At 42.8% G+C, this 26,376-nt stretch overlaps 1 protein-coding gene across 3 annotated transcripts; it reads right to left on the bottom strand.

The window, feature by feature from the left end:
* Positions 1–981: 981 nt before the first annotated feature.
* PSPH (phosphoserine phosphatase) lies at positions 982–24,938 on the bottom strand. 3 transcript variants are annotated; one of them, XM_053672129.1, is made up of 7 exons: positions 24,719–24,938; positions 18,268–18,402; positions 6,269–6,427; positions 5,487–5,621; positions 4,663–4,808; positions 3,515–3,663; positions 982–1,259 (listed from the first exon to the last, which is right to left on the bottom strand). In XM_053672129.1, exons 3-7 carry the CDS (start codon positions 6,406–6,408, stop codon positions 1,152–1,154), a joined length of 678 nt encoding a protein of 225 aa, XP_053528104.1. In that variant the 5' UTR covers positions 6,409–6,427; positions 18,268–18,402; positions 24,719–24,938; the 3' UTR covers positions 982–1,151. The 3 variants fall into 3 exon arrangements, with proteins under 3 accessions (XP_053528104.1, XP_037009030.2, XP_053528105.1); XM_037153135.2 differs by having other exon boundaries at positions 24,724–24,938; XM_053672130.1 differs by lacking the exon at positions 18,268–18,402 and having other exon boundaries at positions 24,724–24,938.
* Positions 24,939–26,376: the final 1,438 nt, after the last annotated feature.

Below are 26,376 nucleotides of genomic sequence, written 5' to 3'. Positions count from 1 at the left end.
TGCAGGCCGGCACAATCAACTGAGCCACACCAGCCAAGGCAGAAATTCTGGTTTCGAAGGAAATTTGATTCATATGATTTGATTATTTGGCTAAATAATCACCTGATTATTTGGCCAACTTTGATTAGGTTAAATTATTAATTTTTCAAGTAATTTCCAATATTAAACCTTTCTGGCCTTTTCTACTTAATTATCCAGTGGTATCCACTGCATGCCTCTTCCTAAAACTGTGTGTTTATTCTCCCCAATTTTTCCCCGAGGGAGGGTATATAATCTCATACTTTTAAAGCCATGTTCTGAAATCTCCCTTTCTTGGCGCTGCTCAGAATGAACCATGAACCTGGCATCCAAGGCTTTCCAGGTCACCTGTAAGCAAAAAATGGTTCATATGTGCTATTAGGAGTTATTTCCTCATTCATTAGGGGAGAGGGCTACCTTCCTTTGGGATGAATAAAATTTGTTTTTAGTTCTTTTATTTCATGGCATTATCAAATATCCACTTTTATTTAAGACTCCATTTTTTTTTTAAGCTTTGGTAACAATTCTGTATATGACAAATTTCAAGCTTCACTCCGTTTGAGGGTGGGTGGGGGCGGGTGGGGCTGAGTAGCGGGGATGGGTGGGGGGACCCCGCCTACGCTCAGAGGGCTTCTCCACTTTGTCTCTTGGTTCTTTGCCTTGAGGCTGTTTCTACTCAAACACCTACAGCACTTGAACTGCTGGACATTGAAATACATGACAGGCAGAAATAAAAATTCCCCTAATTCTTTCTGATATATGGATAAACTTTTACTTGTATACCAAAGGGAAAACTAATATTCACTGACTAATCATATTTTCAATAGGGAAGGTGTTTATGGTCATTTATTCTCTGCCTTTAAAAAGCTTCAAATAAAATAAAGATAGGAAAATACATAATGAATTCAGATTATAAAACTCTCCAGGTAATTGATGGTTATATACTGGAACTATAGTTTAATTTTTTTTTTAAAGCAACTTTCTAAAAGCCTTAATTATAGTTTATTTGACAGTCCAGATAATTGGTACCAAATTTATCCATGAAGTTGTAATAGGCAATTTTAAGTAAACGGTACGAACTGTATAACTTTTACAAATGAATACGAAGTTGTTGTACACTATATAAAAATCGATTATTCTTCCAGTTCTCCCAAAAGCTCTACAAAATCAGTGATGTACCATTCTGCGTTGTCCTTTACTTGTTGTCTGGTCACATTTCCTCCAAATCCAATGAAAGCATCCTAAGAAGGAAGAAAGGGGTGGGGATAGTTTTATTAAAAAAAAAAGTAAAAGATGCAGTAGCAGCCTAGGGCAGGAAGTGTTGTTTGGGGGATACACCAAGCAAAGAGGTGAGGCCGACTTCAGTCCGGTGCCTCCGCGGCTCCCTGGGACCTCCCACCTGCTGAATGTGCGGCCCCACTGTGTACCCATTCCCTGGACACTGCTGGCTTCTGGAGAATGGAAGTCCTCTTCCCACCCAGACAATGGCTTACAGAGGTAAAATCACAGCAGGTGGTAAATGTCTGACTTCAGCAATCATACCCAGTCCAAGAAATTTCAAAGAGGGAAGATCAAAGAGAAGCCTGTGGTGCAGGGGGACTCACCCAGGGCCTCGGATCAGGACCGGAGCAGGCCTCTCCCCGTGCTGCCCTGCGGGAACCTGAGAGGCTGGCTCCTCCCTCCCTCCTCTGCCCTGCCTGGCCCGCGTGTTAATCCTGGCCTGAGGGAGATGACAGCCCCAATATCTGCTGGCAGCACTCTACTTTCATCATTTAAAATGGTTTAAAGTTACAGTGTTTCATTAATTCCTATTAAGTCATACCTTCTTTACTCAATGGCCTTTTTCTTTTCTTTCTTTCTTTTTTTTTTTTTTTTGCTTATAAACCACAGAACTTTATTTCTCACAGACTGGGAGCCTGGAAGCCTGAGATCAGGGCGCCACCAGGGTCAGGTGAGGGCCCTTTTCCAAGTCTTTTAAAATAGTATTTTTCCTCCTTTTCTGGCAGGATATAGACACAATTTACACTAAATGGTAGGTACAAAATTCTCTTACCCTTTCTCTTCATTTTAATTTTCATGCCACAGTAGGTGGGAAAAAGTCACTATTGTAGATTTGTACCTTGCAGGTAAACTTAGCCTCCTAACTGAGCGTCCTGCCCCCGTAGCAGGCTTCTCCAGCCTTTGCAAGCACCAGCTCAGCTGGGCCAGCACAGCAGCTCTTTCCTTCTCTCTCCAAAAGCTTTCTAGGGCCTCCCGTGACCTAGAGGTAGCACCCCAAGTGCCTGGGGAAACCTAGGGTCTTTGTCGTTGCTGAAGAGAAACCAACCCCTGCTGGTCCTCGCCCACTGGCCAGCCCAGAACTGTGCCTCGTACATCCCGCTCTGCTCTGCGGCCTCCCTTCCCTCCAGAAACTTCGGCCCCTGAGCCCTGCCCGGGTGCCTGCGAACCTTCCTTTAGGTCACAGATTCCTCTGACCACCTCCCGTGGGCCTCCCACCTGCACGCACGCCACTTTCTCTTAGTTCAGTCAGGCTATTTATAATTTTGGAATATAATTATAAATTACATTCTGGAATATATAATCTGTCCCATCTCGACACAGATCGGGAGCTTCCGGAGAGGACTCTGCATTTATGTCTGTGTACCCCTCATTAAACTAGCCCAGTGCTCGTTACTTTGTCAGTCGCAGTGTTGGTTGTAAATTATCTAACAATGTGTTCCCTTTAACTGATTTGAGTAATGTTAACAAGGTTCCAAAAAGACGTTTAATAATTTTTGATGAATCATTTACAAAGGCAATTACGATTTTAAGATCTCAGGAAATTAGGTAGTAAAAAAGTTCACCACTATAGTTTTTGGTTCAGTTTTCCCTCATAGAATGAGATGATAAAGGCAAAGGCCTATGTGAAATGGACACTTCTGATACTTAGGACACTGGCTACACAGCACCTGTCTCCTGCCAGTCTCAGGAAACAGCATTAACTGAGAAGAACAGAATCTTTCGCACAGACTCATTATTGAGCCTCCATGAGCCTCAGTTCTCCAACCAGTGAAAAGGCCACGATACTTCACCTCACGGGGTTGTTATGAGGGTTAAATGAGATGATGTGTAAGGAAACAGTCTATCAAATATACAGCGATGTAAAAACTTTGGTTATAGTTGCAGGAGCTGTATTATTTGTGGTATTATTCGGGGAAATGAAGCCAAACCTTCATGAGTACACTCTGGGGCCAAGAGGTGGCCATACAGCAGGGATAGAAGGTTGCTGGAAGATTAAAAGATTTTCAGTTCCTTATTTGCAACCTTTCTTGGGTTTGCAAAAAATAAACAGACATATTAAAATTAAATTTGTTTTACTTATTGTTTTTGATCTTACCCTGATATTCAGGTTCTTTTGTTTAACTCCCATCAATCTTACTGAATTCTACTACGTCGGCCATCTAAAACAGAAGTACAACCAGGAAAAGATACGCAGGCTTAAAGGCTTAATACGTACAGCAGGGGGACAGGCTTCCATGTCTGTGGCTCCATCTCCAATCATGATTATTTTCTTAAAATGAAACTTTTCCTTTAAAAGTTTAATAACTTTGCCTTTCCCACCAGATTCAGCTGTTGGCTGCATCTCATCAAAACCTGCATATTCACCTTAAAAGAGCAGTTAAAACAGGGTTAAAGATACGAAGAATTACATCCGCAAGGTCAGCTTTTGCACAGATGGTAGCCTCACTGAAATGTCACCGAGAAAGCTCAGAGTGGTCCTCAGTGAAGTGACACGGCCTAGACTCCCACGCCCGTTCCTCGGCGTAAACCAGCTTTGCTTTTAAACTGCAGATGCTCCTTTATGCCATAAACACCTTGTGGTAAATCTGTTTTATCCTCCAAGCTTCCAGTGTAGTAATTCTCAAACCTTATGAAGGTAGCAGAACACCATGAAATGGTAATATAGTAAATTTAAAATAAGTTAATACATAACTTCATGTCAGAGGAAATTCTAACTTACATTCAATCAGTTATTTCCATTCATACAGTAACTACTACACTCATTCTCCACTTCTTTTTTTAATGACCTCTAGCTATAGACCATTCGAAAGTGTTCTATTAACACATTTTAGATTGTTAAATTAATATCATTATTTTTTATTTATTTTTATTGTTGACACCATTCAGATGTCCCCATCGTATTATTTGGCTTTATGGATGTCGGCCACCCTTGACCTTACGGGGGACATCTAAAACCACAGCTGGGGCTCTGCAATGGCCCTTAAAGGGGCCGGAGGCACCTCCAGAGGCAGCTGCGGCCCCGTGACTTGCTAATGAACTGACTCTCCTTCCTGAGTCTAAATCAGGTCAAATATAGGAGAGCTCTCATAACACTGAACTATAATGCATGACAAAATAAGTCATGTGAGTTACATAGAAATGAACATTGTACTCAGTACAGGTATTTACATACTGACGATGACCTAAACACTATTTTGCTGAACAAAGGATACCAAGGAGCAAAAGATATCAGTCAAGAGAAGTCTTTATTTCAGTATTTAACCCTGATGCCTCCTTGCTTACGTTGCATTCCAACAGACATTGCCTAGGATAGTGAAAACCACAACTGATGAGAAAGGGGAAATGTTACCATTAAAGTCTTACCATTAAAGTAGAATTTCAGCCTATTGGCAAATACATTGGTTGATGGGATATTAAGTTTTGAAGCGACATGTTCTACAATGCTCCTAAAGCCACCAGATATTAGGAAAACCTGAACATTTCTCTCTTGTAGGTGACTTACTAGCTCCCTGCAAAAAAAAAAAAAAGAAATATAAAATACCAAACACCATTTAACACAAAAGAAAAAACATAAAAAAGAAACCAAAACATAAATGTATTTTTTTCCTGAATGCATTTGCCCAAGGTATGTCAGACAAAGCATATATTGCCTGGTGCGTTAATGTTTTATATATGCTTTTCTAAATGCACTTAAAATTAAAGGATGGGGCTCGACTGTTTTAGGAAACCATTCCACAGCTGTAGTCTGCCCTTCGACCTAGAAACGCAAGATAAAGAGGAGGCCGTGCCCCCGTGGGGAGAGAGTGAAGGCAGGCACGGGCAGGGTCACTGATGTAAGTGCCAGAAGAACCGCACAGAAGGGAGCTCTAAAGTAACGGTGTTGCCCTGGCTGGTATGGCTCAGCGGACTGAGTGCCGGCCTGCAAACCGAAGTGTTGCCAGGTTGATTCCTGGTCAGGGCACACACCTGGGTTGTGAGTGGGTCCCCCAGTAAGGGGCGCTTGAGAGGCAACCGCACATTGATGTTTCTCTCCCTCTCTTGCTCCTTCTCTTCCTCTCTCTCTCTCAAACTAAACCAATAAAATCTTTTAAAAAAATAAAGTAATGGTGAGATGCCTTCAGGAGGACATGCCCCGAAATGCAGGTGCTAATAGGGAGACAATATACCCAGACCAGAGCTCCTCTTACCTTATGCCAGGGGTCAGGTGTGGAGGGTGCTCTGCGATGAGCCTCTGTACCTGTTCCCTGGAGGGCTGGATCAGCGCCAGGCGCTCTGTGAGGGCAGCCTTGAAAGGCACTGCCCCACCCATGGCTCGCTTTGTCCTGGGAGAAAGACCCAACAATCAGGTCTGCCAAGTCAGCTGTTCTCAAAGTTTACGTGCCTAACCCCCCAGCTCCTCACAACGCCCACCCATGGGGAAGGGGCTGCCTGCAGCCCCCTGGATAACAGACAAGCTATGATGCTATGAGAACAAACCACAAAGTTTTGCTTGAAAATCACATAAATATTTTAAGCCATGTCTTGTCTCAAACGCAGCTGAACATGAAATAGTCCAGAACCTGGCGACCACAGAGAGCACAAGGAGGGCAGGAGGGGTCATCCAGGTACCCAGTGACAGACTCTGAACCAAAACTAGCTGTCCAGCAAACCACCATGGCCACACTTTCAACCATGACACAAAGCACTGGACACGTGGCGGACCCACCCAAGTCATCCTGTTTGGTTGGTGATGGTCACCATTCCCCTGACCAGGCTAAGAGAGTGTCTTACCCACATTCGTATAAATGGATGACTAGGTGATGAGCATCACCAGATTCAACCATGAATGGTGGAAGAAAAGCCTAGAGCCCGTGTTTCATAACAAGGGACTACAATCAGAGGATTGCGGCCCTGATCCTGCCTGTCATCCAAAGTCAATCTCTTTTGCAATTCTTTGTCATTTCCCACAGTGAATAAAGACTGTCCCTACATTTCTGACACAGCGTCCTCGACCCCACAGATCTTGGCCAGCTCATCGATGCCCTCCTCTCTGATGACTGTGCTGTCGACATCAAAGCAGACTGCATCCGCCGAGCAGAAGACTTTCCTCAACTCTGAGTGGGAGACCATCCTTAGAAGAATGTTCCTCCTGCAACAAAAAGTGATAACTATACTTAAAGACATAAAATATAAGTACAAAACAGTCAAATTTTGCCTACTAATGCCAAAGTGCTTGATCTGTATCAAACTCAGTATAGCCCACAAAAACATGCTATTCATTTTTTTTAACACAAATTAAGTACCTTCTAAAGGTCAGCCTCTGGGGTTACAAAGATGAGCAGACCCAAAGGTCTGTTCCCAGCAACTCAGCCTAGTGAAGGCAACAGCACGTTTGACATCCAACCAATATGCAACTGTTTCTGACCTAGTAATAAACACAGTAAGGCAAGAACTAACATAGAAATATACATAAGATACTATGAACTCACAAAGAAAATGTTTAATCTGGTCTATGAAACAGGGCTTCCATGAGGCATGGGCATATGAGCTAAATCCTGAAGGGCAAGTGGCCCTCTGAGTGGCTTCTTACAGGGCAGGGTATCGATTTGGAGTGTGGTGGGAACAGGAAGAAGGGAGATGGAGGCGAGGAGAGAGGGCAGGGACGGCAGAGGGGGGAAAGGCCTGGCCAGAGGCACAGAGGAAGAATAATGGATAACATGCTGGAAGCTGCCAACTGGTGCGGTCCAGCTGCCAAGCAATGCACAAGGAATTCAGACCAAGAGAGGCCTTGGGCCTGGCTAAGGAGTTTGGATTTGAACTTCTAGGTAATGGGAAACCTTGAAAGGCTGTATGTATGCATCAGAAGACAGTCACCAGTGCAGACTGAAAGCACGGACTGATGAAAGTCACCATGGGGGAGAAGAGGGAGAAAAGAAGGTAGGGACAGAACCGGCAGGGACGGAACATCTGAGGCAAGAGCCCGGGAAATAAAATGAAAAGGAAAGGTTGCACAAAGAAACTGAGAGACCACAGTGCTGTGGAAGCTATGGGGGACAGTTTCAAAAAGAATTCTGAGGTTTTTTATTTAAAAAAGATTTTAAAGATCTTATTTATTTTTAGAGAGAGGGGAAGGGAGGGAGAAAGAGAGGGAAAGAAACATCAATGTGTGGTTGCTATCATGTACCCACTACTGGGGACATGGCCTGCAACCCTGGTGTGTGCCCTGACTGGGGATCGAACCGGCAATCCTTTAGTTCACAGGCCAGTGCTCAATCCACTGAACCACACCAGCCAGAGCAGGTTTTTTATTTAGGAAAATCAATGGACTAGAATCATCAGGGTGAACAGTATCCCAGAGACTGTCTAGACCTAGACCAGTTTCCCATCAGAGATACTAATATGTCGTGAACAGGCCACGTGAAAGATGGAAATCATCTCTACTTAGAATAGGCTGAAAAAAGACTCACAGAAGCTGGCCAAATCACTTCGTAACTGATTTCTAACCAACGCATCCGGCAGAATGATCCATTTCAAAGCTGAGATGAGGAACTTTTAAGCCATGGCTGGGGTTGGCAAACTACAGCAGTCGGCCAAATCCAGGTGGCCCTCTGTTTTTGTTTGGCCTATGAAGGATGATTTTTACATTTTAAATAGTTGAAAGAATAAACAGGAATAATATTTTGTGATGTGTCACCTAAAGGTAAAAGGCCAGAGTAAAGGCAACAAGCATTTGAGACCCCAAAGCATAGATATTTGGGAAGCAGTGGTTCAAAAGGAAACCCAAACAGTGTTTGTTCTGACTGGAAGCCAAGAAGCACTTGTGAGGAAGGGAAGAGGAACAACTGCGTCAATGGGAGGAAGGAATTTCTATAGGTGCAGATAGGCTAACAAATGGTGCTAATTCTAAAGAACATTTTTCATTTTCAGCCCAGCCAATCCCTGGAGTCAATATCTGCTTTCTTGTTCTCTTTGCAAACAGTTGTTTGGGGTACAGTGCTGCATTAGGCCCAGTCCAAATGTTATTTGGCCCAATGTTAATGTTAGTTTTAACATTATAAAGCCCCAAGACACATGCTGGGCAAGGCAGTCCCTCTGGAATGAGAGCTCCAAACCTATTTTAAAGTGCCTCCAATCGGCCCTGACTCACGGTGGCTCAGTTCGTCCCACAAAGCAGAAGGTGGCCAGTTAAACTGCTGGTCTGGGCACATGCCTGGGTTGTGGGTTCGGACCCCAATTGGGCCAATCAGTGTTTCTCCCTCACATTGATGTTTCTCTCCCTCTCTACCTCCCTTCCCATCTTTCTCAATCAAAAAAATCTTTTAAAGAAGTAAATTAATTAACATAAAATGATTCCAGTTATAATATGTTTTCGCAGACACATGAAAGTTATATAAAATTCAAAACTGACTGTCCAGAAACCAAGTTGTATTGGAATATAGACACATTCACTCATTTACGTGACCACAGCTGCTCACAAACCCTGAGCTGAGCAGCCGCAACCGACAGGGCGAGGCCTTCGAAGCCCGAAGTGTTTGTGGCATTGAGTGAATGAGTAAAGGTCAATGCCATCTTCATTCTGTCTCCCCAGAACTTCCCCAGTACCTTATCTAGACCTGTTTCGTATGCTTGGAATTCACAATATTCTGACTTATGTTAGACTTATTTATGTGCATGTCACCTCCACCCCTGGTTTACAAGCTCTGCATACTAAAATCCAAAATTTTCCAAAACACCAATTTGAGCCTTTTTAAAAACAGACTCTCAATTATTTCCTGAGGGATAAATGAATTACATTCCCCTAACTAGCCACTTTTTAAAACTTTGTATTGTGGAAAATTTCAAATGCATACAAAAATATGCTTCCACAATCATAAAAAATCTGGCTTCAACCAACAACGCTACTAAAAAGAGTTCTGCACCCAGTTTCAACATAGGAGGGGGGTTTCCCACACATCCAAGAAATTCTTGACCACCTGCAGGGTGTCCTACAGTTCAACCCAATTCTGCCACCACCCACCCGGGAGAGCATCAGACTTCACAGGCTCAGGGTTCCGTCCCACAAGACTGACCCACGTACACACTTCAGATGCCCATCGCAAGTCCAGCCACAGATTGGAGGTTCCCTCACCCGTCCTCCTCAGGTTAGACTGATCTGCTAGAGCAGCCAGCAGAACCCAGAGAAACATTTTATTGTATCATGCGGTGTATAATACGCACTTTTTGCCCAGATTTTTGAGGTAAAAAATAAGGATGGACATTATACATGGGTATAATGATTACACACCATGAGAACAAGAATCTCATGTATAATGCGCACAAAACCTAAGTACACATTATACATGACAAAATACGGTTCTTAGTAGATCGCTGGCCAATTATAAAAGGATCACTCGGGAACGGCCAGGTGGAAGAGGTGCCCAGGGCACGGTGTGGGGAAAGGGCAAGGAGCGTCCATGCCTCTCCAGGCCCATCATTCTCCCAGCAACTCCGCACGATCACCAATCCGCAAGTTCCAGGCCCTCTTCCCTTCCTAGGAGGTTGGGAGTGGAGTGGGGGGTGGGCTTGGGAATTAAAGTTTCAACCCTCTAATCACATAGTTTGCTCTCTTGGCAAACAACCTGTGTCCCAAGGTATAGTCCCAAAGTCACAGCATCAACATAACAAGAGGCACCTTTATCGCTGGTCGCAAGGAATTCGGACAAAGACCAAACATTTGTTTCTTACTACAAATGCAAATCACAATATCACACCCTCACACATCCACCTTCCCTCATTATCTCAAAGTAAATCATATCATCTCATACAAAAATATTTCAGTCTCTATTTCTAAAAAGGACTGTTTTTCAACATAGGCATTTGCATTATAATACTACTATACCTCCCTGTATTCAGGTTTGGCTGCTGAGGATTTTAAAATCAAATCAGGATAAGACATCACAGAAGACCTTGTGATGCTCTTGCTAATCCATTCCCCATCATTAGAATATAAATTATTAAAAAGTCTGTTATTCACTCAATTCATTTATGCCCTTTGAGATTTGGAGTCTATCCATTTCACTGATCTGTTCATTGTTCTTCACCCCTCCCCCCAAATACACACATACACACAACCCATGTTCAAGAAATACAAAAGGCTTCCTGTTCCTTAAATATGTCATGGTTTATTATTCCTCTACGCCTTTGCAAATGCTGTTCCCTCTGCCTGAAATCACCTCAAGTCTAATGAGCAAATTCCTACTTATTCTTTTTTTTATAAGGATATATATATTTTTTTTTAGATTTTAATTTATTTATCTTTAGAGGGGAAGGGAAGGAGAGAGGGAGAGAAACATCAATGTATGGTTGCCTTTCCTGTGTCCCCTGCTGGGAACTGGCCTGCAGGGAACTGGCTTGCAACCCAGGTATGTGCCCTGACCGGAAATGGAACCGCAATTGTGTGGTTCGCAGGCCCGTGCTCAACCTACTTATTCTTTAAGGTGCAGATTAAATGACCTTCCCTATACTACACGATCCCTTTCCTCCCCCTTTCCCGCCCAAAATTAATTAATTAATCACTCCCATTTCTCTCTTATTTCCTTCAGGATAAGGACCTCGACTGAATTATCTATTTTTGTTTCTAGCACCCAGGTGTTAAGTAAATGTTTTGTGAATTAGATAGATTTGAATCTAAGCAGTTATTGAGAAATCAACACATAATTGAATATTATTCTCAATAAAACAATTCCAATGAAGTGTGCTATTATAGCTTGTAATTAAAGTCCTTATGCCTTGGCTAGTGTGGCTCAGTGGATTGAGCACCAGCCTGAAAACCTAAAGGTCGCTGGTTTGGTTCCCAGTCAGGGCACATGCCTGGGTTGCAGCTGGGGGCATGATGTATCTCTTGCACATCACTGCTTCTCTTCCTCTCTTTCTCCCTCCCTTCCCATCTCTCTAAAGATAAATAAATACAATCCTTAAGCAGCAATAATGACTACACAGAATCAATATCATGTCTGCTGAAGTTGGAAGAAACCTTAAAGCCATCATCTGGGCCGGGTCCCATGCCTTTCTGTAGGAATAATATTAATGTGTCCATTTCGGGAGTTAACTAAACTGATAGAAGTACAAGGAAGTTAAATGCTTTATCTGAAGTCACACAGCTCCTAAGTGATGGCTAAAAACTAAACCTTGGACCTCAAAGGCACAGAGACAACATGAAAGACGTGGGTAAATTAAGCAGAGCTAAATAAGGTCAAACATTGATAAGAACCTTAGGTGAACCCAGGAAACGTCAAAAATTTTCATCAAGAATTCAGACCAAAGTCCTGCTAACTGTAGAACACAATGGGTGATGATTCACTAACGGTGAAAGAAGAAGGTCTCCGCAGTCTTCAGGAGACCAGCAAACGGGTTTCATAAGCTGTCAAATTCTCACCAAGCCAGGAAACCCAAGGGGCTCCACATTCCACCCTCTCCTTGGCCCATAAACTGCCCTTCTGGCTCTGGTCCGCTCTCCAACCCATACTGTCAAGAGCTCTGCCTCCCTGTTCACTTCTGTGTCCCTCTTTTTTCATTATCTCCACCAGGAGTGACTCATAATTCATACCTTTTGAAAATTCTCATAGTTTGGGGGGGAGGGTGCAGAATCTGCTGGTTAAATTCAGTTGCTTTGAAGAAAATTGTACATATTAGAATTTCACACCAAGAAAAATCATTTCTGGAGAATGAACTCTGAGTCCCTCGTATATGGCCCTTCAGGACAAGAATAGGGGTGAACGAAATCCTGAAGGGAGGGTCTGAGCTCAGCCGGGGAAGCTTCCAGGCCCAGTCCTGACCACTGGACCACTGCCTTCTGCGGCTCAGAATAGGACCCCAGACCCCCTGGAGCTTCTGGACCCCCCGCTGGTCACGTAGGGAAAGCAGAGGCCAACTGATAAAAAACAAAACAAAACACCGGTGACAACTCCTTCTCTCCCCCAGCTCAAAAAATACAAAAGCAAGTTTCTCTTCAGGGCCAGCCTTAGGAGGTCCAATTTTAAAGAAGGGGAAAAAACTGCTCACCTAAGAAAACTCTCTTCCAACTTCCCCATCTGTGCATTTTACAAGCGGCACCTGGAAAACTGGCACCAACTTCCCCTCCTGTTAGGAGTGACCTCTCACCTTGACCCGTATGAGAACAAACACAAGCTGGTACAGAGATTGTGGAGGTCAAGCACAGCTGAGAGAACAAAGCTTATGGACTCCACCTGGGCAGCCTTGGCAGCAGGCGCTGCTCTGCTTCAGGCCCTCTAGGCAGTTGAAACAATGAGCAAACGGAGTCTGAGAGCTTCTGGATCAGAGTCCAAATGACTCCCTGTAACTAGGACTAGGGTTCCAACTTATACTATGTTGTAGGATAAAAGAAAAAAGAGCAGCTATTCTTTGGGGAACCTGAGATTTTAGGCATAGCACATCCGTTAGAGCAGACAACTTTTAAAATTTAGGTAAAGAGTAGACTGCTAACTGATATACAAACATATAATAAACACAAAACAAGACGAATTCGACTCATGTTTCTCCAGTGCTGGATTCTGAGGAGACGCTCTCCTCATCCTGCTTCGTTCCTCAATAAAAATGCAGCACAAAGTTCTGACAACAAATTCCTTTGAGAGAGATCTCGTGAATTCTGAAAGAGCGAGAAGAGCCCAGAAACTAAGTGCTAGGAAATGAACACCAAGGTCCGGAGCCGTGACTACAGAGACAGACTGGCTTCACCTTCCCTCCTCCTAGGACTGGCACAGGGAGTCAGATGTAGCGTTTCCCAAGGCTGCTTCCTTTGGGACGCGCTTGACTTCTGCCTCCTTCTACCACTAAAGAGTAGTTAAACATTCTATTCTGTAGCTTTGACTCTGCAAAAGCTTCAGGTCTGACAGACAATTACCTGTACCTGATGCTCAGGGTGCACAGGAGAGGAGAAGGGAAAGAGGGTCCACCGGGAGAACAAAACTCAGACACAGAGAAGCGGACAGGGTCACGGACTCTGCGGAACAGCCCCTGCTGTCTTCCAATGAGGAGACAAACCCGACAGCATTCCAAGAACAGTCAGACAAGAGTCCTGAGCCAACCACTTGAATTACAGTCCTCGTAATTAAAACTGTCAATAGATGTGGATAAAAGTTCAAAATCTATGAAGAAAAACAAAGGGTAACAGAAACGGTTAACGACACCAGGCAAGGAAAAGCAAAGATGAGGTTGAGAAGGAAGAAAACCAGAATGGAAATAAATCATTCACAAGGTTCAAATGTAGAACTCGAAAAGGGTCCGGTGTACCCCTCCCCTCACCCAAGTCACATGGGGTAGTACTCTTTCTTCTGAAGGAGGAAGAGCCCATTAGCTGGGGGTGCAAGTCTAACATTTCTTCTCCCATTCTGCTAAGCATGGCTGGCCTCTCGGGGTGTTCTGAATCCTGTTCCCCTGCTGCAGGGGAGAGCTGCAGCCTCGGGAAGCCTCCCCCAGAGCTGCGGAGCCTAAGAGAAGACCTCCGGCCTGGAATGGCTGGACAACCAAAGTGATATTTCAAATTTGCTTTTTTAGTATAGTGCACTCATTCTTTGATACCATTTACATCTAAGACAACAGTTCAGGGGTGTCAAACTCATTTTCACTGGGGGCCACATCAGCCTTGTGGTTGCCTTCAAAGGGCCGAATGTACTTTAGGACGGTATAACTGTGACTGCGCCTTAACAGTTAACCGAGAGCTCGGTGCTGCTGCCGGGTAGAAACAAGGTGCCAGGCAGATGAAACAAGATGGAGGGCTGGGTTCAGCTGGCAGGCCTTGTGTTTGCCACCTGTGCCATAGTTCATTATAAAGGCCTGCCATGTTTCCCTTCTAATTTGGAATTCATACATTGCTGCTTGACTTTTGTTTTCATTGGGCATGTATTAAATCATTTGAAAATTTTAAAAGTCTCTTCTAGTTTGTTTGATGAACATGAAAATAACAGGACTATAACCATTATTATATTGAAATCCTACCTGGTAGCTGTAATAAAATATAGAAATCTTTGAATTCATAGATTTCCAATGCCAAATATTAACTTGAAATAAAACAAGCTACAACACATAAAACTTCTCAAATGTAGGAGAAAAATTTGGTGAATGTGGTAGGCAGCCTCCGCAATAGCTCCTGGAATTTGGACTTTTCTGTAACCCTGTTTTTGATTGTAAGCTGGATTTAGTGGATCTTTTCCAGTGACCGGAATGAGGCGGCAGTGACAGGACATTGCTTGCTAGATCAGACTGTGACGTAAATGAGTGCATATATAACTGTGATATCTGAAGTTCTACGGATTGTCCTAACGTCAGGTACTTGGGATACTGGCCTCAGGGGAAGGAACGTGGGGGAAAGAGGAGCGTGTAAGACTTCTCTGTATATTTCTTTGCAAACTCCTGTGAATCCATAACCGCTTCAAATTATTTTGAAATAAAAGTAGTTTGTTTGTTTGTTTTCTAAGTGAGCTAATCTCAAAAATAAAGTAAAACATAGTGGCTTCTATTTGGCCTCCGCCCTTCCTCCCACTTTGCTCTGAGGGAAGGCAGATGCTGTGTAGGCACTTACCCTAAGGACGGGCACCTGTGGCAGAACTGAGGGGCCTCCAGCAAACAGCCAGTGAGGAACCTCAGTCCAACAACCCTCAAGGAACTGAATCCTGCCAATGACATGTGAGTGGGATAGGAAGCCAATCCTCCCCTAATAGAGCTTTCAGATAAGTTGACCTTGACCAGCTACACCCTCTTAAGAGACCCGCAGTCAGAACCATCCAGCTAAGCTGCTCCCAGATGTCTGACCCACAGAAACTGTGAGAAAACAAATGTCTCTTGATAGTTTATGACCAAAGTGGCAGAGTAGGTAAATGTTGTGCTCACCTTCTCCTGCAACATCAAAATTGCAGCTAAATTCCCAGGCACGAATTCCCAGTCAGGGCACATGCCTGGGTTGTGGGCATGTCCCCTACTGCCCCCCAGTAGGGGGGCAGGTGAGAAGCAACCACACATTGATGATTCTCTCCCTCTCTTTCTCCCTCCCTTCTCCTCTATCTAAAGATAAATAAAATCTTTTTTTTTTTTAAGCCACAGAGTCTACAGCCATACCACCCTGAATGCACCCGATCTCATCTGAACTGGGAAAAAAAGTCACAGAAATGTAAAGTACAACATAGGAAATATAGTCAATAATATTGTAATAACTATGTATGGTGTCAGATGGGTACTAGACTTATTGGGGTGATTACTTTGTAAGTCAGTATGTTGCACACCCAAAACTAATATAATAGTGTATGTCAAGTGTAATTGAATATTTAAAAAAATTTTTTTTAAACAAAAGGCTGGAGCCCTGGCCGGTGTAGCTCAGTGGTTGAGCACAGCCTGCGAGCCAGAGGATCGCAGTTCGACTCTCAGTCAGGGCACATGCCTGGGTTGCAGGCCAGTTCCCAGCAGGAGACACACAAGAGGCAACCATACATTGATATTTCTCTCCCTCTCTCTGTCCCTTCCCCTCTAAAGATAAGTAAATAAAATCTTTTTTTAAAAAAAGACTGGAAAATCCATATAGGGCAGCATTGTGGCCTAGGAACTACTTGTCTCCAGGCAGAAGGGAAGCATACACATATGAAATGCCAAGAGATTTGTGAAAATATGATGTAATGCATCCGTTTCATTTTCTGGTAGGAGTAAAACTGAACTTAAAACTTAAAACAAAAATAAAAGCAACAGTTAATATAACAACTTGAGGTAGACAAAGCCCTAAAAGCATGAATAATAAAAGGAAAAAGTGATAGGACTTCATCAAAATGAAAAGCTTCTGCCTTTCAAAAGATACCATTATGGAAAAGAAAGAAAGAAAAGGCAAGCCACAGAATGGGAAAAACAAATATTCATAATACGTATATTTTAACAATTAGCTTGTCCATAACAAAGAAGTCATACAACTCAATAATAAGACCAAAAAACATTAAAAACTGAACAAAAGATTTAAATAAACATGTATTTATTTATTTATTTTTAAAGAGCGAGGATGGGAAGAAGAAAGAGAGGGAAATATCGATGTGTGGTTGCCTCTCACACACGCTCCCTACTGGGGACCTGGTCCACAACCCAAGCACATGGCCTGACTGGGAATCAAACTCACAACCCTCTGGTTTGCAGGCTAGCACTCAATCCACTGAGCCAAACCAGCCAGGGCTAAATAGACATTTCTAAAAAGAAGATAGATAATGCAAATAAACTCAAAAGAAGAATGATTAAGATTTAAAAAGGCTGACAATACCAAGTATTGGTGAGGACATGGAACCATTAGAACTCTTATACATTGCTGGTGGGGATGAAAAATGGTAAAAACATTTTGGCAGTGTCTTACAAAGTTAAACATATAATTACCATAAAACTCAGCAACCTCATTCTGGGAGATTTACCCAAGAGAAATGAAAACATATTCATAGCAGTTTTATCTGTGATAGGAACTAGAATGTCCACCAGTAGACAGATGTATACACAAATTGTGGTATATCCCCACAAGGGAACACTACTCAGCAATAAAAAGGAATTAATTACTGAAACATGCTATAAAATGGATAAATACTTTAAAAATCAAAAAAATATGATTCCAGCCCTGGCCTGCATGGCTCAGTCGGTCGGGCTTCCTCCCATGAACTGAAAGGTCACAAGTTTGATTACAGGTCAGGGCACAGTCCTGGGCTGCAGGCTCAGTTCCCTGGTGCAGGTGCAGAAGGCAGCCAGTCGGACGTCTCTCACCCTCTTTCTCCCTCCTTTCCCCTCTCTCTAAATCAAAAATAAAAAATAAAATATTTCAAAGATAAGTAGAAATATGATTCCATTTATATGAAAACTTAGAAAACGAAAACAAATGCATTGTACAGAAGACAAAAATCAGGTCAGTAGAGCCAGCGATGGGGGCACCGGAGCGCAAAGAGGCCCTGGGAAAATTTCAGGGGTAATGGAAGTAGTCTATTGTGGTGGTGACTAAGTATGTACAAAATTGTCAAAATTCATCAAAACGTACACTTAAAATGGGTACGTATTATTGCCTGAAATTACACATCAATCAAATGTTAGCTTTAAAAAGTTATTAGGCCCTGGAAGGTGTGGCTCAGTTGGGCACGGTTGGGCACGGTCTGGCAAAGTGAAAGGTTGCTGGGTTCCATTTCTAATCAGGGCACGTACCTGGGCTGTGGGTTCATCCCTGGCAGGGCTGGGAGGAGAGGCGACCATGGATGTTTCTCTATCACACGGATGTTTGTCTCCCCCTCTTTCTCCCTCCCTTCCCCTCTCTCTAAAAAAATTAATACATATACTTTTTAAAAAGTTATTAGGCGTGTATCAAATTATTTAAAACCTTAAAACATACCAACTGACTACTTTGTTTCAACAATGAAAGTGACAGGACCATAATCATTATTATAATGGAAACCTATCAGGCAGTTCTAATACATACAGAAATCTTGGATTTCATTATTTTCTTTCCTGATCCTCATTCCAATACCGGTCAAATATTTAAAGAGTAATCATAATGTGCAAGTCACATAAGGCAAATAGAGTAAATAAGTTTATGAATAAAAGAATCATTTAATTCTCAGCCTGAAGCTGTTTCTCTACAAATACAACAATGTATCTGGTAAGCACTTATTTAAACTTCTAATTCTAATGGGAAAGAAAATGACAAAGTCAGACACTGCAACTCTCAATTTTGGAGATTTTCTTGCATTGATAATTTCCTTATGCAGGATTGCATCATTCATTCATGCAGTTTGTTAACAGGCAGAGGTAGGATAAAACAAGCCAAAAGTACATAAAAGTAAATTGATGAAAAGAAAACCTTGAAATCCCATGAAATATTTTACCTATCCCGATTAAGAAAAATAAATGTAGAATCACAGAGGCCCTGGATGTGGAAAAGGCAGTCGGGTAAATCAGAAAGCTGGACACACGAAGTGATAAACACATGCCCAGGCTCACCCTGGTGCTGCTGGCTGCTGCTTCCTGGGCCGCCGCCGCCGCCTCCAGGACTCCCGCGGCTGGAACCTTCCGACTGTTGCAGAGGCTGAGGGCTGGTTCAGTAGCGTTCACGCGCGCAGTTCCAAGGGAGGTGACCTAAGCAGACCGGCAGAGCCTTTCTTTATCAAACAACCATCTGAGATCTGCTGCTAAGTGTGCTGGTTTCTGGTCTGCTCTGCAAGTGCTTTACCTAAACTGAGAACTGCAGAGCCCGGCTGGGAAGAAGCCCTTCGCCCCGCCCCTGGGGAGGGGCTCCCAGAGCCCGCCCCTCCTTCTTCCCCGGGCTCAGCCCCTCCGACCAAGACCTGCACAGCTAGGCAGCGGACGCTCTGCTAAAAAGGCGCATCACCTCCATTCTACAGAAGTGGCGAGGAAAAGCACCCGACCTTCAGAAGCACTTCCCACGGTCATCACCACTTGGGAATAAGGGTACGTGAGAGAAACGAGGGACTTTTTCACTGTCTTTGCGATTAAAAAAAGCCTCTAAAAGGCCTGTTTTGACATTATGCTCTTGTAAGAATGTAGGTCCCAATAGTGTTTGAAACCACTTATATTCTCAACTAAAATACAGAAAATAATGAGTGACAAAGTGAGTCTTTGCACCCTTTTTTCTTTCTTCCTTTTTTTCTTATCTTATTTTCTTCTAGCTGTCACTTGCCCAGCTACTTTTATGTTGACAGTACAGTAAGTAAAACTGCCCCCAAACATTCACCTTTGAGTACATCTGTCTGGAACTGGGCAGTGAAGCCCCACCCTAAATACACCTCGAAACCTCGGGTGCTGACAGTCAGCTCTGTGGCTCTCCCCAAGATGGTCACTCAGGCAGAGGGGATGCAATTGCTAGAGCAAAACGCTTGGTCACATGTTTGTTCCATGCCCTTTGCTGCAGAACTCCTCAAAAACCACAGTTCTATTCAGATGTGCCTTTTAAGTACCACATTCTCAGATTTCACTAGTAAGAAAGTGGTTGCAGGTTTGGGGCACACACGGCTCGATTTCTCCCAGATATGCCAGAAGTGGTTCTGAGGAAAGATGCAGAGAAGGACTCTTGATGTTTTGAAATATGAGGTAAATTATTATATAATTACTGGGGGGCTGGCAAAATAAGGGGGTTTAAAATAACAATCTAGTAAAAACCTATTTATGTTTTGTGGTAATTAGAAACAAGTCTAATAAAGCAAACAAGAACTTAAACACCACATATTTGTATATAAATATAAATGTCAACTGAGAATTTATTTAAAGGGGAAAAGAAACCCAAGTACAGTAAATGTGAAAGAATAGAGATGTTCATTTCTGCAATTATTTATATTTCATAGATGTTTAATATTAAGTAGGTTTCAAATAAACATTTACAATGAATAAAATAAGTCAACTACTCATAGGCCCTACCTCACATTCACACCTGTATTAACATTCATGGACAGGAGATGGCAGTGTTGTAAGCACTGTTTAGCTAGAGCATGTAATACATTAGTGACCCACAGACACGGACAACGGGTGGGGAACGACTGTGGGAGGGGGCTGGGCTGGGCAGAGGAGGGCAAAGGGAGGGAAATTGGGACAACTATAATAGAATAATAACGTATTTTTTAAAATAAAATACAGCCCTAGCTTGTGTGGCTCGGTGGATTGAGTGCCGGACTGTGAACCAAAGGGTTGTCTGTTTGATTCCTGGTCAGGGCACATGCCTGTGTTGCTCCCCAGTAGGGGGTGCGTGAGGGGCAACCACACATCAATGTTTCTCTCCCTCTCCTCCCCCTCCCTTCTCTTTTCTCTAAAAATAAATAAATAAAATCTTTAAAAAATAAAATAAAAATTTAAAAGACGTGTTTCTAAAGTTTAAAAAAAAAGTCCGGAGGAAGCCAATGGGTGGTCACAGGTACATGTAACAATGAGGGAGCACCCTCGCCAGACAAGGGATAAAATGTAAACAGATTATAATGTGCTTCATTGTTATTCTTCTGGAATAATGGTAAGTAGCAAATATAACCCAAATACAATATAGAATAACTAAGTAATAATAAAAACACTAATGAAATCTTTTGCAAAGCTTTCGTCATAATTGGTCATTAAAAAGTAATGCAGATAATACAACTGTTCCTGAAAGGTCTTCCGTAGATCACATTTTTATAAGCTAACAAGTTTTCTAATGATCAACTATGTTAGAATCAAGTACTGTTTTTCTTTAAAAAGTAATTCAGTGCTAATAAAATAGCCTTCTAAAATATAGTAGTTAATCACCCTGGCTAGTGTGGCTCAGTGGATTGAGTGCCAGCCTGCAAACCAAAGGGTCACCGGTTTGATTTCCGGTCAGGTCATGTGCCTGGGTTGTGGGCCAGGTCCCTGGTTGGAGGCATGTGAGAGGCAAGCAGTGGATGTTTCTCTCCCACGCTGATGTTTCTCACCCTCAAAAATAAATAAATTCTTTTTAAAAAGCCACATGTGTACAACAATTACTTTAGAAAACACACTTAACACTGAACGTGCATGTTTTCTAATTAAGAAATAATTAGAACACTAATTAAACACAGCAATACCACCATAGAAATGTATTCAAAAGAAACTTGTACATGAGTACCAGGAGTCACATATAGAAAGTTCATGTATAGAAATGACCATTAGCCAAAACCTTAAAAAAGGAAAGTATCATCCTGGTTGGTATGGCTCAGTCTGGTTGGGTGTTGTCCCGAAAATCGAAAAGTTGCCAGTTTGATTCCCCGTCAGGGCACATGCCTGGGTTGCATGTTCCATCCCCATTAAGGCACATAGGAAAGGCAACTGATTGATGTTTCTCTCTGGCATCCATGTTTCTCTCTCTCTCTCTTCCCCTTTCTCTAAAAATAAATGAATAAAATCCTATTTTTTAAAGATTTTATTTATTCATCTTTTGAAGGGAAAGGAAGGAGATAGGAAGAGAAATATCAATGTATGGTTGCCTCTCGTGTGTCCCCTGCTGGGAACTGGCCTGCAACCCAGGTATGTGCCCTGACTGGGAATCGGACCGTGATACTGAATAAAATCCTTTTTAAAAAGAGAATACAATTTAATATCATAAGTGATAACTCACAACATAAAATTCAGGATGGTAAATGTGAGCCTCTGGGGACAGGAGAGGAAATGAGACTGGAAGGAGGTTATGTAAAGGGCTTTCTCATGGTGTTGATGACATTCTTTTGTTTGAGGGCAGTAGGTATGGAGATTTCTTCTTGTATCTGTGTGTGATATATAGAAAATGTTCTAACACATGTAATAGTTTATATCAATATATTCAACACCCATACAATAAAATATCAAATGTGTTAAAGAATATAGTTAAAGAGAAAATGCAATTTAACATAAACAAGGACATTCAACATGAGCCACACCATGGAAATATGTCCATGATATGTGAATAAAGCAGGTTGCAGAATGATATGTAGAGTTTGATTTCTGTTTTTGAACAAAGAAAACTCTGTGTATGTCTACATACATGTGCAGTATATGGTTATATGTCATATATGTCTATAAAAGTGTATATACCAGACTCGATAGTAGTTAATTCTGGGGAGTAAATGGAGTGAAGAATTGCCTTCTTTTTAAAGATAGAAATGTCTGTTCTTTATTTTTATTTTTTTAATTTTATTTATTTATTTGGAGAGAGGGGAAGGGAGAGAAACGTTGATGTGCAAGAGAAACATCAGTTGGTTGCCTCTCGCACACCCGAAACCAGGTACCTGGCCCACAACCCAAGCATGTACCCTGACTGGGAATTAAACCTTTTGGTTTAAAGGCTGACACTCAGTCCGCTGAGCCACACCAGTCAGGGCAAGAATTTGCCTTTGGTTTCATATTGACTGAAATCAGTTTAAAAACATGTTTTACTTTTGTCATGATTTACAAATCAGTTAAAATAAATGCCTCAGGGGTTGAGGGGTGGGCAAAACAGGTAAAGGTAACTGAATGTACAGACTACCAGTTATAAGATAAATAAGTTGTGGGAGTGTGATTACCACTGGAAAAACTCAGTTCTTTCCTTCCTGTGTAGGGAAAAACCCAATTCTTCTCCTGTGTCGTCTTTACTGCTCACACAAAACACTTCTAAGTCACCAAACGTGGAGGTTTTTCCCCACATCAGACAATTTGCTGCTCCACCAGCTGCATATCATATAATGTAACTCAATTCTGACGCTATCTGCCTGGAGCATCAGATCCCTCAGGTTAAGGACTCAGTCCCACAAGACTGCTCCTGCACAAGCGAGGTCTGGGGGGGTTCTGAGCACAGGAGTTTCTATCTCCGTGAATTTGGGGTCTATCGCCCTCCCAGTGTGGATGTGTTTACCAACCTGGGAGCTGTCCAAACCCTGTACTTCAGGGATTTTATGGAGTCTTCATCGCACAGGCATGATTGATTGTTAACTCCATTTTCATCCCTTCTCCCTTCTCATGAGAATGAGAAGTGGCTGGAAATCCCAAACTTCTAATCTCAGCTTGGTCTTTAACACTCCTACCACCCAGAAAATTCCAAGGGTTTCGGGAGCTCTCTGTCAGGAACAGAGGTTAAAAACCAACACCAGAACAAGAGATGTTCCTAGTGCTCTTTTTTTTTTTAATTGCATTTATTGATGTTTTGGAGAAAGAGAGGGGGAAAGAAGAGAGACAGGGAGAGAGAGAAACATCGGTTTGTTTCCCCACTTATTTATGCATTCATTGGTTGATTCTTGTACGTGCCCGACCGGGATCAAATCCACAACCTTGGCGTATAGAATGGCAGATGCTCTAACCAGAGTTACCCGGCTACGGCTCTGGTGTTCTTATCACTTAGGAAATTACAATGGTTTCAGGAGCTCTGTTCCAGGAACCGCAGGTAGAGACCAATATATATTTTCTGTTATCTTACAGTAATGGGCATTAAAGTGACTATAGTTAATACTGTGTTGCATATTTAAAAGTTGCTTAAAAAAGTTGATCATCAAAGTTCTCATTAGAGAAAAAAATTGTAACTATGTAGTGACAGATGTTTGTTGTGGTGGTCATTTTGCAATATGTACAAATACCAAATCATTATGTTGTACACCTGAAACTAATATAATACTCGTGTCAGTTGTAGCTCGGTAAAAGTAAATAATATCATAAAGTCTGAAAAGGTAAAAAAATAAATAAATGCCTCAGACATCTAAGTCAAATGATTGGGCATTCATAAAAGTTGTCTACAGCTGCCAATGGGTCTCAGCCAATTGTGAAATCCTGCTCTCTGCTTCCCCAGCTTCCCTTCCACTTAGGGTGAGTGTGCATTTCTGATTTGACTATTGAGATTTGGACAGAAACACGTTGAGGAGGTTGGGAAAGCAAAATATGAGAGCAACATTGCTGGCTGTGCTACACAAGTCTAAAGCAGTCTGTAGAGCCAGTTTAGCCTCCTCAAAGGTGGCGGCCTCTCTCTCCCCCCATTCAAATTCATATTTTTTCCTGGTCACCTTATGTAAAGGTTGGAGAATATCCCCTAAGTGTGGAATGTGGGCCCTCCAATATGCAAAGAGACCTACAAATTTCTGAGCTTCCTTTTTACTAGGTGGGGGAGGAAAATCAAGAATTTCTTGTCTGGCCTTGGGTAGTATTTCTCGATGGCCTCGGGTCCAATGGATTCCCAAAAACTTGACTTGCTGTGCCGGCCCCTGTACTTTGGTGGAGTTGATTTCCCTTTGTATACTGAATTGGGGCCTATAAAATTTGATCTGCTGTCTCTTGGGATTCTGCTTGAATCATAATGTCATCAAAGCAGTGAGTAATCTGGGCCCCCAGGAGGCAAAGGAAAGTTATCCAGGTGCTCAGCCACAATTGGATGACAAATAATAGGGCCATGCGGGTAACCCTAGGGCAGCCCAGTAAATGTGTACGGTCTCCCCTGCCACGTAAGGGCGAACTGTACGGGGCCAATAGGGATGGGGGGGGGGGGGGGGAAGCATTCGCTAAATCAACACCAGCACGTCATTGCCAAGGAACTTGTGTACCCTCTCAATTAAAGTTGTAGTATCGGGTACTGCCCGGAGGCATTCTACCAACTGGGGCGGTTCCCCAATCTTCACCTTGTGTCCCCCCCCGCCCCACCCACCCCCCCCCCCCCCACCCCCGTCCTCAAAGGGACCGTTCCCCAGCCCATTCTTGCACGACCAGGGAGAACAGCAAAGTCCTTCCAGCCCCGGCAATTCACAACTCACACACTTCACTTCACGCTTATGGAAAAAGGGTATATTGTCCTTGAATCCTGTTCGTGATGCCAATTTTGTGCTGGTAAGGGGCACGTACGAGATCGTGGCCACCTAATCTGGAGGTTCGGATTCGCAGACAATAAAAAAAAAAACCCAAGTCAAATGTGAATAACTAAGCACTTTACTAAGTGAGAGCAAAGGGAAAGCAAGAATCGAGATCATACATTACCAGACTGGAGGTCACCGACACCCGAACGCAGATGCTGGGGAATCCCCAAGACAGCATTTGGATCAACTGGGAAAGTTTCCAGTGAAGCGTCCTTCTCTCTCTGGTGAGATTGCAAAGTCACACCTTGGGGGCTATGCTGAAATATGTTTTAGACAAAAGTGGCTACACGCCAAGGGCCTCCTGTGACTTAGTTAACCAACAGGTCCCTCTGGGAGAAGGGCCAGTTCTCCCTGAAGGGACAGTTAAATATTAAAAACACTAATCTCCCAGGGAGACGGGCCAGTTCTTTCTCGGAGAGAGCACGCCTATATTTCATTTTTACAATAAAGGTCAAGGCTCAGGCATAAACGGGGGGGGGGGGGGTTCTCAATGTCTCTTTAGCCCATTACTGGCTTAAGCCCCTTCTTATTTCTTGTTGCTTTCAATATTAATGAGATGACTGAAGAAGGCGCCGTGGTCATGTTGCAATCGTGAAGAAAAATCAAGAGTGCTAGCAACCTAGCTATGAAATGATTGCACCATTGATCCCAATACCAGCAGCAACCCATCTCTAGATTTCTAATTTTGAAAAAAGAATTTGTTTATTTACTTTTGAAGAGAGGGAGAGGAACATCAATGTGAGAGAAACACATCAGTTTCCTCTCACATGCCCCCAAATGGAGAGCCTGGCCCACAACTCAGGCACCTGCCCTGGCTGGGAATTGAATCGGCGACCTTTTGGTTCACAGGTCGCCCTCAGTCCTCCATACCCTCTGCAAATCAGGCCTGTTTTCTCTTTCTCTGTCAACTGATCACAGCAAACTTTCTATGAAGCCATAGGTGTAGGCTGGGAGAAAGGAGGTAGGATAGCAGAAGTTGGCATTACAGATATTTGGGCCAATCCTCCATGTAATTTATTTGTGCCTCCATGGCCTGCTGGGACTTTAGTCTATTTATGGTTCTAGAAGCAAAGAGGAGTGGAGGGCTTGAGTCCTGAAGAGAATCAGTGTTTTGCAAGGGAACTGCCTCAAGGAGGCCATTACAGTTTCCTAGGGCAATGCAGGGTAAATATCCTCAAACAGGGATAAAGAGGCTACTTCTGGGAAAGAAGCTTCAACAGGATTTAGGAAGTTAACCTCCTTAACTTCATCAGGGTGTTCTCACATGTTCTATTCCAAATTTCAGGATCCCATTCCTTCCTCATCAATGCCCTCGCTTTTCAATTTGCATTGCAATTTAGCCACTCACAGGATGGGATTCTGGGTTTGGTTTTCAGGAATATGAGCTCTGCAGCTACAGAAGCTATAAGTCTCTTTCAGGATGGATAAACTCAGAAGCTTTCTGGTCACTTATACAGTGTTTGAACTGGGGATTTGAATCCTTGATCTCATTCTTTTCTTTCCCCCACTTTTTCCAGTGACATTAGGAGCAACTAGCCAGTCTCACTGTATTCATTAATTTGACAAAAATGTTCAACAATATTATATACACCTAGATCCTTGCCTCTTTTAAGTGTTTAATTAGAAGTATCCAATGGTGATATTTTGCATATTTCTATTTTTATATCATCACTACTACTCTCTTTACTACTGAAACAGAATCATTAGTGTCCTTGAATCTAATCATATTAGATAGCCAATTACAGAAACTCCAGAACCAATTCAGAAAATTCAT

This window comes from Artibeus jamaicensis, unplaced genomic scaffold (assembly GCF_021234435.1).
Source record: "Artibeus jamaicensis isolate MK-2021 breed Jamaican fruit bat unplaced genomic scaffold, CSHL_Jam_final contig_729, whole genome shotgun sequence".
In the NCBI taxonomy this organism is placed as follows: Eukaryota; Metazoa; Chordata; class Mammalia; order Chiroptera; family Phyllostomidae; genus Artibeus; species Artibeus jamaicensis.
The sequence above is the reverse complement of the archived record's forward strand: the minus strand, read 5'-3'. Positions and strand labels throughout refer to the sequence as shown.